Source organism: Balaenoptera musculus, chromosome 15 (genome assembly GCF_009873245.2).
Source record: "Balaenoptera musculus isolate JJ_BM4_2016_0621 chromosome 15, mBalMus1.pri.v3, whole genome shotgun sequence".
Taxonomy (NCBI): Eukaryota; Metazoa; Chordata; class Mammalia; order Artiodactyla; family Balaenopteridae; genus Balaenoptera; species Balaenoptera musculus.
In genome coordinates this window covers 3,234,004-3,253,683 of record NC_045799.1, presented here as the reverse complement: position 1 = coordinate 3,253,683, position 19,680 = coordinate 3,234,004, and the positions used below count along the sequence as shown (strand labels likewise).

The 19,680-nt window shown below is 42.2% G+C and overlaps 1 protein-coding gene across 1 annotated transcript in view; it reads right to left on the bottom strand.

Moving 5' to 3' along the window:
• The window catches only part of CDH26 (cadherin 26), a 73,684-nt gene that overhangs the window by 30,709 nt on the left and 23,295 nt on the right, over positions 1–19,680 (bottom strand). Inside the window, 6 exon segments of the mRNA XM_036825156.1 lie at positions 1,607–1,774; positions 1,776–1,874; positions 3,469–3,641; positions 5,243–5,368; positions 5,568–5,730; positions 7,276–7,427. Coding sequence (XP_036681051.1) covers positions 1,607–1,774; positions 1,776–1,874; positions 3,469–3,641; positions 5,243–5,368; positions 5,568–5,730; positions 7,276–7,427 — 881 coding nt within the window.

Here is a 19,680-nt window from a genome sequence, read left to right as displayed (position 1 = left end):
CTCTGTATTTTCTGCATATTAATCCCCTATCAGATATATGACTTGCCAATATTTTCTCCCATTCTGGCTTTGTACTCTGTGGATAGTGTCTTTTGGTGCACAAAATGTTTCCATTTTCATGAAGTCTGATTTGACTATCTTTTCTTTTGTTATCCGTGCCGTTGGTGTCATATCCAAGAAATCGTTGCCAAATTCAGTGTTGTGAAGCTTTTGTCCTATGTTTTCTTCTAAGAGTTGTCTTATTTTAGGTCTTACATTTAGGTCCTTGATCCATTTTGAGTTAATTTTTGTATATGGTGTTAGGTTACCTGTTTGTGTCTTTGGATCTCAAGAAAGCCTCTTGAAGACAACATAGAGTCAGATCATGTGTTTTATCCATTCTACCAATCTCGGTCCTTTGATTGGAGAGTTTAATCTTTATATATATAAAGTAATTACCGATAAGAAGGGAATTAACTTCTGTTAATTTTTTGCCCACCCCGGCTCCCACAAGCAGTGTGCACGATTCCAGGGACACATGCACAGCTGCCTTCCGTGGGGCTGGAGGTGGGGAAGGGTAGCCGCTGGGGAAGGTACTGTGCTAAGAGCTGAAATGGACCAAAATTAACCACAGTTTACAGTTTGCCTTCCCCTGGAAGGTGCAAGCCTTCAACAGATTCCTGAGTTCCAAAATAGGTACATCAGACAGATTCTGCCAGCGCAATTGTCTGGATGGGGAGAGAGACTCCTGGTGCTTCCCACTCTGCCACCTTCTTGGGGATTATGGAAACTTTGTTTTTAAAAACAAAACACTAAGCAACCCAAGTGTCCATCAAAGGATGAATAGATAAAGTGTGGTATATACATATAATGGAATATTACTCAGCTTTAAAAGGAAGGAAATTCTGGGGCACATGCTAGAACATGGGTAAAACTTGAGGACATTATGCTAAGTGAAATATGCCATCACAAAAGGACAAATCCTGTGTGATCCCATTTATATGACATAATTAGAGCAGTCACATTCATAGAGACAGAACGTTGAATGTAGTGCCAGGTCCTGGGGGTGGGGGGAACGGGAAGTTATTGCTTTCTGGGGGCAGAGTTTTAGTTCAGGAAGATGAAAAGAGACGGATGGAAAGATTTTGCACCTGGACAGTGGTGAGGGTACACTGTGAAGTACAATCTGAATGTACTTAATGTTCCCGAACTACACACCTGAAAATGCTGATAGTGGTAAACTTCACATACATTTTACCACAATGAAAAAGAAAACACTTCTGTTGCCCAGAAGCCAGAGGGCTGCCAGTTTAGAACCTTTGATAAAGGGGAACTAGAAATGCATAACACATTCTTTTAATACAAGAAAAAACTGTAAAAGAATTTTGTGCTAAATGCAAAGGAAATGGACAAGTGGATTCCACCTTTGGGGGTCAGAGACCGCTATAGAAACAAGAAGGCATTGAACCTGGGGAAGGTGTGTTCTGGGGTGGCTTCTGGTATTTTCATAACTGGAATGGAGTCGTCCTCAGGAGCACATGAAAGGAGCTAATTTCCAACAGGAATCCTCTGGGGCATGTGGCTAATTCTGCATAACCCACCACCCGTCCCGCTCCTGTCTCCCCACCTTATCCGGCTGGCAGTTCTGTCCGGATCCGTAGCATTAAAAATTCCCACCTGAGTCCCAGGCCCAGCGCCATTGACTTCACTGACAGTGAAGGTCCCGGGGTGGAAGGCGGGCGGGTCGTTGACGCTGGCCACCTGCACACTCACGGTGGTGCTGGCCGCAGCCTGCGGGGCCTCTGCAGCCGCCCCCTTCGCAGGAGAAGAGCGGCGCCTCGTTCTCCACGGCCACGACCAGGCTCCGCACTGGCTGAGTCTCACAGTCCAAAGGCGGCCGCCGCAGAGAGAAGATTGCATTAGCACCCGCAGCTCTGCTGGCCAGAGGAAGTCTGCTCAGCACGCGTGTCACTGCAAACCCAGCGCCTGTGGCTTTTGTGCTTCATTTATTATTTACATCGTCTTTGATAACGATCAAAAGACAGTCGTCAGCCCATTTTCAGATCATTTATGGAGTTCTTTTTTTCCCCTCCCCCCTCCTGGTTGAAAAGAGCCACCATCCATCAGAGGGTAATGAAAAATGCAACAAAAACCATAACCTAATAAAACATTAATGTGACAACTCTACTGCAAAAAAATTAGGGGAGCTTAGGGAAATACAGATATTAATGATCATAGCTATTCAGGGTACAAAGTGGTCAGTGACTTAAAAGGATTGAAAGACTTGGAATATTTGGGCAATTCAGCCCCAGGCATCCGGTGTAGAGAATCCACAGAGCCTTGCTATTCACAGGATGGATGTGGCCCATCGGCATCACCTGGGAGCTTGTTACGCTGACAGGCAGAAACGGGCCCCACCCCAGACCTACTAACTCAGGTCTGCCTTTGAACCTGACCCCCAGGTTGACTCACCTGCACTGCACCAGAGGCACTGGTCATTCTAGGGTCTACTGAGAGCAATTAAGACTAAAGGCACTGGAGTCAGACTGCCCCAGTTTGAACCGCTATTCCAGCTGTGTGACTTCCTGAAAACAACCCAACCTCTCTGGGCTTCGGTTTCCTTATCAGTAAATGAGATAATAATACTTTACTGCAGGGCCAACTCTCCACTAGGCACAGCAGGCAAACTGCCAGGAGCCCACAATATTTTTACGGGTCCGTGCAAATGTTCTAATTTCTTTCAAACCCAGGAGGAAAAACAATGAACTCATAGGGTTAGAGAAAATATTTTAAGTGCTTTTATCACAACAGGAAAAAAAAAATGTTAGGGACTATATAAATCTATTAAATTTTGTCTAAAACAAAAAAATTTAATGTTGGAGTAATGTCATATCAAAAATAATCTTTAAGGGACTTCCCTGGTGGCACAGTGGTTAGGAGTCCGTCTGCCAATGCAGGGGACATGCGTTTCAGCCCTGGTCCGGGAAGGGCTCAAACATGCCCTGGTCCACATGCCACGGAGCAACTAAGCCTGTGCGCCACAACTACTGAGCCTGCGCTCTAGAGCCCGCATGCCACAACTACTGAGCCTGCGTGCCACAACTACTGCAGCCCGTGCCTAGAGCCCATGCTCTGCAACAAAAGAAGCCGCTGCAATGAGAAGCCCACGCACCGCAACGAAGAGTAGTCCCTGCTCACCGCAACTAGAGAAAGCCCGCGCGCAGCAACGAAGACCAAGCGCAGCCAAAAATAAATTAATTTAAAAAATTAAAAAAATCTTTAATATTGATATGTATAATTTTGGTGGGAGGAGCCATGAAGGCAAAAGGGCTGAGGGTCCATGGCAGAAATCATTGTGCAGCCCTGCCTTCCTCACTGGCCATGGGGGTCGGAACACAGATCATCACCACTGTTGGCGCCTATTTCATTGTCAGGAATCCTACAGAAAGGGCCGCAACATCCACAGCTACCTGCGGGGATGCATTTACCTTGATAACATTTAAAATCCCTTCATTGGTCTCAGGATCAGTCAAAATGTCAAAATGTCCCTCTTCATTGCCATTTAATATATTGAACTTCACTCTCCATGCTGACGTAAATGGAGAATCACCATCTTGGACCTCAAGACATAACACGCCCTGGCTGGCTCGGCCTTCCACTATCTAAATGTTATACTGACAGAAGCAATCATCATTTCAGTGTCATGGAGAAAAAGAAACGCAATTGAAAAAGAAAAAAAAGAAAGAAGAAAGAAAACATAGGCCTTGGAGACAACAACCTGGATATTTCTCTTGTGATTGAACTTGACCCCTAAGGATCTGAAACTCTGCCTGTTACAGCAGAACCAGCATCAGTAACAAACATCTCCTCCCTGCTCCCTGTGACTTGGTGTCTGAATAACTGAATAGCTGAGTAACTTTAAAAGCACCCTTCAATTCAACGTGATGCACTACTTTTTAAAGAATTTTTAAAGTAATAATACATACCTTAGTTTATGCTGCCTAAAAAAATCTAACTCTTCTCCTAAAATAGAGCTCTTATGATTATTTCAATTAAGATGATCATTTTTCTAACATATAATAGGTCTTTCAAATAGCTCCTTATTCAACACTTTTGGTGACAAGATAATTTCTCTAGATGAGCACATCAAAATAACAGCGTATATTTTTTCCAGCCCTACTTTTGGGAGAACAGCTTTTTACTAAGCCAGAGAAGGATTTTGAAACAAGACTCAAACATAATAAATATGTTTCAGTTATTATATACTGTTAGGTGAGGTGCTTTCATTGAAAACATTTCAACTTTGGCCTATACAATTAATTTTTTTAAATGACAGTTTAAAAAAATAATTGTAGCATTTATTTATTCAACAAAGGCTACTGTGTACCAGATCCTGGTTTAGGTGCTGTGAACAAGACAGCAAAAATCCCATCACCAGGGAGCTCATATGGAAGAATGAAAAATTAAGAAATTGAAAGTAGATCATGACTGGTTTTTATTTTCTCTCTTAGCAATCTTCCATATTTTAAGTGGTATGGTGTTTCCAGACTGATGGGAACAGTGGGTGTCAACACTTTCTTCAAGCCTGAGGACCTAGTGGCATGTGAAATCTTGTGTGGAACCCAATATGTATAAATCAGGTGAGCTGGGAAAAGCCAGGCCCGAACCCACCTACCCATCTTTCCTATTTCAGAGCTCTAAACATTGTGTGCAAAGCTCAGGCCCAGACTTCTCACCCAGGGCCAGTTCTGCAAGGTCTGCAGATATTTTCAGTTGTCACAACCGGGGGTGCTACTGGCATCCAGTGGGTAGAGGTCAGGTATGCTGCTCAGCACCCTACAATTCACTGGGCAGCCTCCCCTCCCCTCCCCCGTACCCTTCCCCCAGCCCCAAATGTCAACAGTGTGGAAACTGAGAACCCCTGACGTGGATGGAGCAGGGATCCTCTGTCCTCCCCGAGCCTCGGTTCTCTTACCTGCAGAATGGAAATCACGCAGCAGCTCCAACCAGTAAGAACCTAAGGATCCATGTAAATGCTCTGAACACAGTTTCTGGCACAAAATAGTAAAAATGTAAGCTCACGTGACTGTTATTAACTGGTTCTCTATCAATGTAGTTGACATCTTGATTCTAATTTATGTTATTTTGGGGCATTGCACACATCTTGGATGATATGGGGAATTCCCTCAGCAAAACCAAGCCTAGGACGTGGAGGCCATCCGTGTGGGGACTTAGAAGCCGAGGCCGCGCAGGCGCCTTACACTGTCCCGGCTGAACGTGGCATGTGGTTGTCGCCGTCTCGCACACGTATGTGAACCGTGGCCGTGGATGACAACAGTGGTCCTCCACAATCCTCCGCTCTGATTACTAATGCAAGCCGAGGAGTAGTCTAAGTGGAGAGGAAAAGGAAAGTCAAGCCCTTCAGACACAGGAAAGGGGAACGTTAATACAGAAATATTCCACTTTAGCAATTTCAGTAGCCAGTTAGCCACAGAGAAAGGTTTCTCACTGCAAACGTAAACCCTAAGTCTGGGGCTCAGAGAGCGAGAACCCATTTCATTTTTCCAAAACAATAAAGTGCGTATAACCTCGTAATCTAAGCACCCTGACAGTCATATTTCTCCACTAATACGGTCAATCCAGAAAGCACTTCTCAGTAACGGTGTTTGGGAAACAAGGAAGTAAAGGACATGAGAATTTGGAGTATTTTCTTGATCCAAATCCACTGTTAACATCTGAAGAATAGGTTGACTTGGACAGAATTTTTTAAATTGTTACTGTCGGCCAAAGGCAGCCTATCAAACCATTAGGAGGATGATTCTTTGCTAAATGGCATTGAGTGGATTAAATACTTAAATACAAAGTCAAGCTGTAGACATACTGGACAAAATAAAGACGGATAAATAGTCATAAGGTCAAGAAACACTTTCTTCATGATTGCAAATGTAGCAGGCTTAAAGGACAAAACTGGTACGTCGATTTTTAAAAGTGTGGCAAAAAAAACTATAAACGAAATTTAAAAGGAAATGATAAACCAGGAAAACATATTTGAAATACATATTGGCAGATAGAGACATACACATTGTTAATATATAAGTAGAAAAGTGACAATCACACCAGCAGAAATGGACAAAGAAAAGAACAAGCAACTGATAAAAGAAATAAAAATGGCCAAGAAAGCTATCGTGTGTTCAAGCACTTAATAATCAGAGATGAACAGTATACTGAGCCCTCTCATATGTTGCTGGGAGACGGATAAATTGCAACACTTAAGTTGTGTGTGCAGTTTGAACCAACAATTCTACCTGTCTGAATTTGTGCTTAGTAAATGCTTGAATGGCACACACATTTAGCTCAGATATGTTCACTGAAGCATGTTTTATAAAAATAGCAAAAGGTGGCAAAAAGTCTGGTTAAAAACCTTAAAGCATACCATAAAATAAAATATGACACAACAGGATGCTGTAGGAGAATACTGTTAGGTTACAAACAGCAAAATTGCATTTTTAAAGAGAAAATTCATAAATATGCACATATAAAAAATCATGCCCATATATTTATAAATATTTGATATATACATATACATTTTGTACTACCATAAGGATGAAAAAAAGCATGTAGATATATGAATACACATTTGTAATTATATGTATAAATCTGTGAATATATACACATATATAAATATAACATACCATGGGTATATACACACACACATAAAAAATGCAAAGAAAAATATTGAAAGAATATAAACTAAAACATTAATTGTACTTACCTCTGATTGGTAGTATTAGAGATGCTTTCCATTTCAATCTTTTTGTTTCTTGGAATTTTCCAAATTTCCTAGAGACTGTTTTGCAAAATAAGTAATGCTTTTGTGTTATTAAAATAGATGCACATTTTAGTGAGGGTGGTTTGGATTTAAAGACTCACAGATTCATAGCTCTGAAATTTTAGATGCCATCTTGCTGCCATTTTACAGATGAGAAATTCGCAGAGATATTCAGGATCCTACCACCCACCTCTGCTGCTTCTTCCCTCATTCATTTGGCTTTATTTTAGATTGATATTTATGTATCACCTCTTCCAACTGACAATTTTCACATCATTTCATTGCCAATACAAAATGAGGCTTGCAGACCTCAAAGCATTTTGCTCTAATCCACACCCTGCAACCTTTGGGATGTGAACAGGGAAAAGTCTCCCTGAAGACAGCTAGGACCAAGTGCCCTGTCACTAGGCAAGCAGGAAAACCTTCATGGAACAGAGAGGACAGGAAGCCCCGAGGCCCCGCCGTGCACACCTGCAGTGTGGTTCTCCTTCACACTGATGTTAAATTCCTTCTCAGGGAACTGGGGTGCATGATCGTTCACATCGCTGATCCTGATGTTGAAAATCAAGGATTTATCTACAATTTGTCCTATTAAGCGATTCGCAACATCAAAATAAACCTAGGAAGCAGAGAACCACATTAATGTTGTACAAACTATTGATTAGATGACACTAACTCCTTACCCGTCGGTGTAATTGTGTCCTGCATCTGTATCCTCACAGACTGAAAGTTCCTGAGGGCAGGGATCACAGGCTCTCATTCACCCTGTGGCCCCAGGGATTGAGCACAGTGCTGGCACAGACCGGGTGCTCAACCAGCATCTGTAGAACAAATCAATGCACTGACTTGAAAAAATACTTCATTCGTTATTATTAGGTTCAAATCTCAATTTCTCCACTTGCGTCAACATAGGCAAGTTGTTATAAGTCTCAGTTCCTACATCCTATCAGTCTTCTGATGAGAAATGAACACACTAATGAATATTGGTGAGACATCGCAGAGAGCAGACACTTAAAAGCTTTTGGGAAAGTGAACATTTAAAGTAACCAGGACTGGGAATTCCCTGGTGGTCCAGTGGTTAGGACTCGGCACTTTCACTGCCATGGGCCTTGATTCGATCCCTGGTCAGGGAACTAAGATCGTGAAAGCCGTGTGGTGTGGCCAATGAATAAATAAATAAATAAAGTAACTATGACAGCCATTGACATACAGTGGATTCTTAAACAGTCACTGCTGTTACTTGTGTACTTGAATAAGGAAGGTCAATTCATCTCAAACATGTATGTGAGAAGTCTTTCCTTTTAGGTCTCAAATCAATAATTTAAGCTTCCGTCATTAGTTTCTTAAGAAACTTTAAAAAAGGAGCAAATTAATCTTAAACAGAAAAAAGCAATAAAGATAAAAGCATATATCAATAAGATTGAAAACAGCAAAATCAATAACGTCAATAAAACCAAAAGTTGACTGCCTTCCCATATAAATCTTGGGATCAGCTTATGGATGTCTATAAAAATTCTGCTAATCTTTTGAATAGGCTTGCACTGAATTTAAATTTGAGAGAATTGTCATCTTAATAGTCAATCTTTCAATTCATAAACACACTACATCTTTTCATTCAATTAAGTCATCTTTGATTTCTTTCATCAGTGTTTTATAAAAGTTTTGAGTAAACACATCCTGCACATATTTTAGATTTATACCTAAGTATTTTAACTTTATACCAAAGCACCTCATTTGTTTGGTGATATTGTAAATGATATTGTTTTAAAAATACTGATTTCCAATTATTCATAGCTGGTATATAGAAATACAATTAGTTTTGTGTAGTAACTTTAAAATTTATTTCCATATGTTAAAAATAGGCAAATGATTTGATCAGACACTTTTCCAAAGAAGCTAAACAGATGACAAATAATGCATCATTTGTCATTAGAGAAATCCAAATTAAAACCCCAGTGCGATACCTCTACACAACTATTAGAATGGCTAAAATAAAAAACCTGACAAAGATGCAGAGCAATTGGAATTCTTACATATTGTTAGTGAGAATGCAAAATAGCTCAGTCATTCTGAAAAATAGTTTAGGAGTTTCTGATAATGTTAACATATGCTTTTCATGTGATCCAACAAGCCCACTCCTAGATATTTACCCAAAAGAAATAAAAACTTACGTTCACATGAAAATCTGTATGCTTTTAGCAGCTTTGTGAAAATTTGCCAAAAATTGGAAAGTACTCAAGTGTCCATCAAATGATGAGTCGGTAAATTGTGGTACATCTGTAAAAGAAATACTAATCAGCAAAACAAAACAAAACAAACATAGAAACTATTGCTGCATGCAACAATATGGATGAATATCAGATGCATTATGCCAAGTGAAAAATCCAGATTTAAAAAGTGACATTGCCTTCCCTGGTGGCGCAGTGGTTAAGAATCCACCTGCCAATGCAGGGAACATGGGTTCAATCCCTGGTCCGGGAAGATCCCACATGCCGTGGAGCAACTAAGCCTGTGCGCCACAACTACTGAAGCTTGCGCGCCTAGAGCCCGTGTTCTACAACAAGAGAAGCCACTGCAATGAGAAGCCCCATCTCGCCGCAACTAGAGAAAGCCCGTGCACAGCAATGAAGACCCAATGCAGCCAAAAATAAATAAATAAAAATAAATAAATAAATTTATTAAAAAGTGACATTCCGTGTGATTCCATTTTACCTTCTAAACAAGGTAAAAATGTAGGGACAGGGAAGAGATCAGTGGCTTTCAGGGGTTAAGGGTTAGGGGAGGGTTTGATTATAAAGGAGAAGCATAAAGAAATTTCAGGGGTAATGGAGCTATTCTGTAGCTTGGTATATTAAATGTAAAATACTAAATGTTTTAATTAAAAAACAAAACTAGTCAGACAAAAACATAACTATGTGCTTCTTATAAGGAGATACACCTTAAATATAAGAATATGAATAAGTTGAAAGGATATATATATATATCCTCTCTATATATATGGCCTTCTCTATATATTATCTGCTTTTGGTTAGTCTTTGAAGATAGATAGATAGATAGACTGATTTTCAAAGACTATCCAAAAGAATCTCATCTAGTTATCTAGCTACAGATACCAAACTTTAAGGCAAGAAGTCTTACTAGTCATCAATGGGGACATTTAAAAATCGTAAAAGGCTCAATCTATGAGGAAGATATGATATAGCAATTCTAAATCTGCATGCACCCGATAACATAGCCTCAAAATATAAGCAGATAAGATTAACAAAACTAAAATGGCAAGCAGAGATTTTAACACATTCCTCTCAGATAGAACAAGCAGATAAAAACAGGTAATCAGTAAGGATATCAAGTATTTAAACAACATAATTAACTGACTTGATGTGATTGATGCCATAAATAGAACAATCTATCCAACACTGCAATATACACATTCATTTCAAGAGAACATTGACTCTTTACCAAATTAATCATATGCTAGGATATAAAGCAAGTCTCAACTAATTTCAAAAAATTACCACCATATAGAGTATATTAAGCTAGAAATCATTAAGAAAGATAATTTACAACCCCAAATGTTTGGAAGTTAAGCAAAGCACTTCTAAATAATATATGGGTCAAAGAAGAAATCACATTGGAAATCAGAAAATATTTTGAACTGAATGGTAGTGAAAACACAATAAATCAAAATGCATTTTCCTCTCAGCATTCAAACTTCAAACCCAGACTTTATATGCATATTCTGATTCTATAGAGGCTAGCAGGTCAATAAAAGCTTGCAAAATGATTTTTTACGGACAACCAATCATTTTTGTATTTGGCAATAAGGGATTTTTGAGATTTGCCCATGCCATGACTCCTAGGTCTCAAGTTCCTTGTTGAAAGCATGTTACCAAAAAACTTTTTTCCTGAATTATATTCTGCTTACACAAAATGTTGGGTGATATAAATGTGATTCTTTTATTTTCTGCATCAGAGGCTTGGGTGTAAGGAAATAACCAGAAGTCTTTCTAAATCTGACAGTGTGGTGGTGTAAAAGTTTCTGCTTTGCTAGCTTCTTGGGAGATTTTGGAGTCTTGCAAAACTCACCTCATAGTGAATTGGATTGAAGAAGTATTTATGGAATGAAAAAGCAGAAAGGCAATAACCTACACATTTGCCATTGACAAAGGAGCAAATGTGGTGAAGGCTCCGTTGATTAAGGAGTCATGATTGCACAAGGCTTTGTTTATGTCCCTGATTTGTGCGCTGTAACAGAATGACCGCCAAAAGCAGAAAGATTGTGGGCCACGTCCACGTTCATCATTCTGCTTCAGCCAAAACACGCCTCTAAGAGATTCAGGAAATGCATCATCACCTACTTATACAAAACAGCTATTACATGTGAAAACAAACAAAAAGGCTGCCTGAACCACAACAAAAGCCTTGATTCTGTTTTTCGCAACTAACAATACCACCTAGGACTGACTAATGTTTGCTTGCAGGAAAGGGCATTCTCTGGAACTGCTGAAGATGTAAGCAAACTGAAGCATCTTGAGAGAACAAGTGTTTCTCACGTGATCCCTGCTACAAAGATCCTCCCATCATTCCGCTCTGAGCAGATGCTAAAATCAGTGTGCGTGCGTGTGTGCCTGTGTGCCTGTGTTCCTGTGTGCAATGAAAGCTGAGATGCCAGTGTGAATCCTCAGGTCACTTTGTTTCCTTGAAAGCCAGTTACACCCCATCATTACCATACTTTCTGCAAATGATTATGTGAAGCTGTAAGGACACACAAAATATTAGATATAAAAATATATAAGCAAAGGCAACAATCTTAAGTCCACTTCTGAGAGCATCTTCTTCAAGTGGTTCATCTGGGGGGATGGACCATGAGACTGCATCAGCACCAATGACCAGCTCTTGAAGACCAAGGTTTTAAGGGAAGAGGCACCATTGTCTTAGTCATTTACCTTAGGGCAGAGGAAACAGCTAAGGACTCAGTGGCCACATGGGAGGGAGCCAACAATGACCCTGCTCCTCCATGTGAGCAGTTCTCTAGTATCACAAATGTACCTGTCAGGTCAGTGCAGGCCGATTTAGAAACTGTGAAGAGAAATTATTGTTCTTGCACTAGGTCAAAATGTTTAAATTGAATCCTTAATTTTCATAGAATTGTAGTAAATTTTGAGCTTATGTATGCTGACAGCATATAGTAAAAATGCTTGGAAAGACATAGATGTAAGGTGATCACTTCTGTGGAATCAGACCAGAGTGGAAAGTTGGGGGTGAGGGAGAGGTTTTTAATGACTATTCCATTAAAGTAAATAAATAAATAAAATCTTATGGAATTTAAAATTCCATAAGAAGTCTTTATAAATTTTACACCTAAAAAGTAAGATAAGCAACAGGAATTCTTGTTCATTGATGGTGCGAATGCAAAGTGGTGCAGTCACTTTGGAAGACAGTTTGGCAGTTTCTTACAAAACTAAATTTACTCTTACCATATGATCCAACAATCCTGTGCAATGGCATTTATGCAAAGGAGTTGAAAACTTATGTCCACACAAAAACCTGCACACAGATGTTTAAAGCAGCTTTATTCATAATCATCAAAACTTGGAAGCAACCAAGATGCCCTTGGGTAGGTGGAGGGATAAACAAACAGTGGTCCATCCACAGTATTCCCCAGTGGAATATTATTCAGCAATGAAAAGATATGGAGGGGGCTTCCCTGGTGGAACAATGGTTGAGAGTCCTCCTGCCAATGCAGGGGACACAGGTTCGATTCCTGGTCTGGGAAGATCCCACATGCTGCAGAGCAACTAAGCCCGTGCACCACAACTACTGAGCCTGTGCTCTAGAGCCCATGAGCCACAACTACTGAGCCCACATGCCACAACTACTGAAGCCCGCACGCCTAGAGCCCGTGCTCTGCAACAAGAGAAGCCACCACAGTAAGAAGCCCACGCGCCGCAACAAAGAGTAGCCCCCACTTGCGGCAACTAGAGAAAGCCCGCGCGCAGCAACGAAGACCCAACACAGCCAAAAATAAATAAATAAATAAATAAATTTATTAGGGGAAAAAAAAGTAAAGACATGAAGGAAGCATCAGTGCACATGGCTAAGTGAAAGAAAGCAACCTGAAAAGGCTACAGACTGTATGATTCCAACTATATGGCACTCTAGAAAAGGCAAAACTATGCAGACAGTACAAGGATCAGGGGTTGCCGAGGGCTCAGAGGGGAGGAAGGGATGAATACATGGAGCACAGAGGAAGTTTAGGTCAATGAAGCTATGATACTAGCAGGGTGGATACATGTCACTAGACACCGTCAAAACCCACAGAATGTACAAAACAAAGAGTGAATCCCCATGTAAACTATGGGCTTTAGTTAATAATAATGTATGATATTAGCTCATTGATTGTAACAAGTGTACCCCACTAATGCAAGATGTTAATAATAGAGGGAACTGTGGGATGAGTGGGAAAGTGAGGGGATATATAGGAACTCTGTACTCTCCAATCTATTTTTATGTAACACTAAAATGGCTCTAAGAAATAAAATCTATTAAAATTTAAAAAGGATCCCTACTTGTAAAATAAGGCATGGGCAACTATATATATATATATATATATATATATAGTCAGTCTACTTTGACTTGCTGCTGAATCTCTCATTGCTCTAGGATAAATAGCGATTTTATTTGTTGAAGGCTGAAAAGATTTCAGGGAGTCCACAGACAGGCAGAAGAAGCACTGAGGAGCTCTCAAGGCAGACGACCCCTTACAATGGGAATGTTGGTCCCTCAAGGGGCCTCTGGTTGCCAGGTACAGAGCCCTGTTTGGGGATGCTGAGTAAGTACGGGTTTATTCCCAGAGAAGAAGCTTCAGTGAAGCCCAGGGAGGGAGCACTCACCCGGGGACTGGCTGAGCCCTTGCATAGATCAACTCCTTTCTTCTTTCACAAGTCCTGGAGGGAGACCCCCTTGTCACCCCGCTCTGCACCATAGGAGAGGTTCCCTGGCTGGCAGGCTCTGAGCCTGGAAGCAGAGCAGCCCAGATTCAAGTCCCGGTAGGTGTCAACTTGACTGTGCCACCAGCCAGTCGTCTCTTCCCTCTGTGGCCCCAGAGTCCAGAGCAGGCTGCTTCAGCAGACAGGTGTCTTAGGGCCTTGGCAGCTTCAGGCAGCCATCTTCCCACCCCCCTTTTGCTCACAGCTCACACGGTCTCCTTTACTTTGCTGTATGTGCCTCCTTGGGCCTCTTTCCCAGCAGACTTGCTGCCCTCTCTTCGGCAGCCACCCCAGTGGTCCCACACGGCATCATAAGATGCTGGCCTGGGCCCCGGGTCTACTCCTGTTCAGCTCTCTCCTCTCTCCCTACGAGACAAAGGATGTGGTGAGGCTGCTAGTACTGAACTCATCTGCTTCAGGGACTCCAACATACATTTTTACATTTTTGTGCAAGCAAATTGGCTTTCTCAAAAGCAGCATTTTCACATGCTCCTCCATAATTTATGACTGTGCTGCAATGCTCTGCTCCTTAATCACCCTGACTTCTGGCTCTAAATCTGTGCCAACTGTAATCCTTCCACTTAAAAACAGGAACCACATGTTTGTTTTATGTTTATTATTCTATATTCCATTTATTATCCTAAAAGCTACATCTGAGACCTTTAGTTCTGTAAGATGCCTGAGAGGCCTATGTGCTATTTATTCTTTGGCAAGATGCTAAGAATTTCTGGGGGACTCAGAATCACAATGGAAAAAGGAAATGTCATGGATATTTTCTGCACTTGTAAGGGGCTTTCAGCCTTTTGTTATAGCCTTGAGACTTATATCCTTGGATAAACACACCACAGGGCATTGACATGATGGCTACTTGAAATTACATGTACAAGATCTTTACTCGTAGACACGAATGAGCATATAGAAACATCTTAAATGCCAAACACAATCACATCTATGCATAGGTTATAAGTAGGTAAAGATGACTGTGTTGAGATAAAGATCCACAAATAATTGTTACAAGGAAGATAAAAAGGTGATTTTCTTGAGTGTATTTGTATCTTATGAAATTGAGCATATTTTGATATAAATAGATAAGATTCCTACACAGAAAGAAGACTTTTCCCCTCTCCAACTCTGTCTTCGATTTTTCAGCAATTCTTGACTGGTGCTACTGCTTTCTTGTAGATTTCTTATGGGATTAACAGGAAATTAGTTTCCCCCGCCACTGCCACCTTCCGTGCACAAGTTTTTAAAGGTTTTAGTCAGTTTTAGTGACTCCTTTGCTATCTTCAAGGGTAAAGCAGTGCTACTAGAACTGTCTTTTTGCCAATACGTTAGGGTTACTTAATTTTTAATAACATCCTCTCCTTATGGACAGCCAAAAAGCCATTATAAGCATTCTTACAGAAGCAGATGGTTAAGCTAGAACACTCAGTTTGTGTACTGTGCCTGTGACACTCTGCTTATCCCACTTCCATGGCTGGTAATCCTCATCAGCCTGTTTCAAATCTTCCTAACTAGTACGTTAACCCCTGTGGGTTAGTTTCCTACGGCTGCTGCAACAAACTGGGTACCTATGACAGGCATGTATTCTCTTACAGTTCTGGGGGCCAGAACCAAAACCAAGGTGTCTGTAGGGTTGGTTCATTCTGGGGGCTCTGAGGGAGAATCTGCTCCAGGTCTCTCTCCTTACTTCTGGTGGTGTCAGCGATCCTTGGTGTTTCTTGGCTTGTAGACACGTTGCTCCAATCTCTGTCGCCAGCTTCCCATGGCCTTCTCGTCTGTGTCTTTTTCTCTGTGTCCAAATCTCCCTCCCCATACAAGGATGCTGGTTACTGGACTAAGACCCACCCCAATCTGGTATAACCTCATCTTAATTTGATCACACCTGCAAAGACTCAAATAAGGTCACATTCACTGGTACCAGGGTTAGGAGTTGAACATATCCTTTTGGAAGACACAGTTCAACCCTCAACACTCTGGAAGTCTGACACTACATTTTGCTGTTCTCATTCACTCATCCAACATAATTAATTGAGAATCTACTATGTGCAGAGGCCAATTCTTGACTCTGGGGTAATAAGAGCAAATAAGGCAGGGTCTCTCCCTTCTTAGAACTTCCATTCTAATGGGGAAATTGACCATCATTAGAGAATCAAACAGGAAAGTAGGAAACATGGGCCTGGGGATGCCAGATCTCCTAATTTTTCAGGACAAACTAGAATTTTGAGATTTTAGGTCAAATTTCCTTTTTTTAAAAAAAAAAATTAGAAATAAATTCGGTTTTTGAAAACTGTTAACCAAACAAAATGCTTTTGCTGGTTGGAATTTTATCCTTCTGACCGTGCCCATTTCCCTCATTTTATGGCTGTGGAAGTTGTGGCTCCGAGAGGGGAAGCAAGTTCCGCAGCTACAGAGCAGCAGGTGTAAGCGCTGGGCTGGAATCCGACACGCAGCCTGTAGTCAAGTAGCCTGTGCACAACCTCCATCTCCCTTCCCGGGAGCTCCAGGGGCCTCCCCCCGTGCCCACCCCAAGGTGGAGGGAACAGAAGAGGAATAGAAGCCGCTTCCTTCAGGCAATGCTTCTCAGACTTCACTGTACTTAGGAATCGCTGGTGATCTTATTAAAACACTGGTTCTAACACGGCAGGTTGGGATGGGATATGGAGATTTTGAATTTCTAACGACATTCCAGGTGGCGCTGATGCTGTGGGGGCCAGGTCAGGTTTGGGGTGGTAGAGTCTTTAGGCGCTAACAGTCCTGCTGGGGAGGGGGGGAGCTTCCCCAGACGGTTAGAGCTGGGTGTCAGAATCACCTGGAGAGAGTTAACGTGATCTCCTTGCTCAGGCTGCAGCGCAGACCACTGAAATCAGAACATGGGGAGGGGGAGGGTCCCAGCATCAGGATGTTTTAAAGCTCCTCGACTGATTCCAGTGTGCGGCCAACACTAGATTAGAGAAAGTGGGTTCACACTGAGGCGCTGGGGGAAGTGGTTCAAGGCAGGAGGGGTGCAAGAGCAGCCTCTGAATTTTCAAGGGGAGGTCCTGGAACTGCAGAAAGGTAGCAACGGGATGGTAGATGGTTCCTGAGCACCTGGTATGTGAGAGCTGACTGAGCTGTGCTGCAGTCAAAACACACCCTTGATTTTTGAAGATTTAGTATAAAAGAAGGGAAAAGATTTCATTAGTCACTTTTTTACTGGTCACATGTTGAAATGATATATTTGAGATGTACCGGGTATATTGGGATAAATAAAGCATATTTAAAATTTAATTTCATTATTTCCTTTTACTTCTTAAAATGTGGCTATTAGAAAACATTTGAATTGTAGTAAAATACACAGCTATTAGAAAATTTTATATTACAGGGCTCGCATTATATTTCTTAAAGTCTAAAAGCCACAGAGCTAGTTTAGAGCTACTGACATAGCTTTTCCCCGTGGTCCCTGGACAGCAGCATCAGTGTGACCTGGGAAGTTGTTAGTGATACAAATTCCTAGGCCCCATCCCCAGACCCACTGAATCGGGGCCCGGCAGTCAGTACTTTAACAAGCCCTCCTGGAAAGTCCGATGCACACTGAAGATGAGGAATGGGGTAGGCAGGCTTCCCAACTCTTCCCAGGGGGCAGGGCAGTGTCCCAGGAAGATGAGCTGCGAGAGCAGAGGTCCTAGCATCAGCCCCAGTGGGGTGAGCTTTGATTTCTTTAGGAAAATGAAAGTTTACAAGGAATAGGACGGAATCTTCAGAAGCCAAGTAAAGTTGTTGGAACTGCTGAAAGTGACTGAAAAGCTAAGAAACCCAACTGACTTGAGGGAGGAAGGGGTTTGGGCAGCACAGTAACAGCTGTTGGAAAACAACACCATTTCAATTTTGTAACCGAATGTGGGAAGACTCCCCAGTAGGCTGTTCTCCCATCCAGGGGCAGAGCCCCGACTGAAGAAGACGTCTGATTTCATTCCCTGAAAGCACAATGTCTGTGGCCACCCAGAAGCTGACTTTGTGGGGAATGGGAACACGGCCCCCACTCCGGGGAACCCTTCTCCTCCACGGCAAGAGCAGGACAGTTTACTGTGTTTAATCCCCAAAATTACTGTCTTGAGTTTTCTCTTCCTGCAGTGGCAATCTGGTTATTTCAAGGTTATAGCATGCGTCAGGACAAGGACCCACAATTTACCCAGCCACATCCCTCCGGGTCCAAAGCATAACACACACTTGAGTTTTATCTCTACTTTGGGGACAGACTTCAGAGTCATGTTTGAATAGCAGAAGAGAGAGAAAACAAATTACCCCTACTGGTTTCTGAAGAGGTTCTACCAAACCCACAAGTTATTGGACACCAAAGGGAAAGTGGTTTTAAAATTTAGCCCATTTTGATTATCTGCCAAGAAGAACAACGTAGAAGATGACAGACTTGTGACCAAGATCAAGGGGATTAGCAGCTTCTTGGGGAGCCTCCCTCAAAAAAAGGCTGGCCCGTGGTCTTCCAAACTTCTCCCAGTGTGGAAGTGGAGAGCCACAGCGATCTGCTCTGAGAGTGGAACAGGACCAGGAGATGGTCCTCCTTAAAAACTGCACATAATCTATGCTGGCTGCATTAGGAAGTGGAAGGAAAATTCACTGCCTGAGAAAACTCTTTGTTGGGTTTATTTGTCACGAGAAGCAAAGTACAGGGTGTTGCCTGGAATGGGGACATCTTGGCCACGTTATTCCGAAGAATAAGATAAATGTGAGCCTCCCATGTTCCAATTAGAAATGTCTTTCACTCTCTGGGATGGCAATGTTCCCCATTGTAGCTTACACTTCCTGGTCCTCTGAGCAGTGGTTCCTAAATGCAATTCTTTGGGGAGGCCCCAGAGACAGAAGATTCGAGGTGGGGCATGGGACACCAGGGAAGTGGGGTTGGGGGACCTGGGAAAACAGGACCCCGTGTGTGGGGGGTGGGGGAGAGAGCAGTTAGGGGCTCCTGTGATAGGATGGGGCTGGCTTACCATGCCGGTATCCTCTGACATCCGGTTTTCAGCTGTTTTCTGTTTTGCGGTATCGTATGCCTTTGTCATATTCCTCCTACTCCAAACCATTTTGCAATTTCATGTCCATTAACTCTGCCTGAGCCTTGGTGGGGTGGTGTACTGGGTAAAGAAAAAGAGACCGTGTTCAAGTTTGGGGCAAAATGCAGCAGTGCATGGGCCCCAACGACGACAAAGACATTAAGGGTCCTGGACAGAAGCAAGAGGAAAGGTTAGGTGACTGTCAGAAAGTATAAGCCCTCCTCCCCAATTTCTTAGAATCCTCAGAAGTATTCTGGAGAGGACTGAATTCACCAGAGAAATGTGTGATGTCGAGGCTTGGGTTACTGAAACTGGATGGTGAAGGAGACGGTGGTTCTAGGGGCTGGAGGATTGCTGTCCAGGTATTCTGGAAACATGTGTGCTGCAGTTAAGAAATACTTCCACCCTAGAAAGCTAAAGCCATAACAAAGAAACCCCTCCCCACCTTCCCATATTTATTCCTAAAGAGGTAAGGTCTTTGCTATCCAAAAAATTTGACTTCCTGGATTAACTAAATTTCTGGAGGGTTCCCCACAGTTAAGGCCTTCCCAGATTTGCCTCTTAAGGATATTTTTACAAATGTTTGTTTCCAACATTCCAGATTGCCTGCCTTTCCCCGAGGGCTGGGACTGTCTCTTACTCACCTGTGTGTCTCCAGCACCTAGCACAGTGCCTGGCATATGGTAGGGCTCAGAAGGTATTTTTTCCTGGTGAGTGAATCCTTAGTAACAAAGATCCTTTGAAGATTCCAAGGGCTGCATTCAAGCACAGGACACCGCCTGACTGACTGGCCAGCAGCCCGGGGAGCCCATGAACAGGACTATTCCTGAGTAGTGTG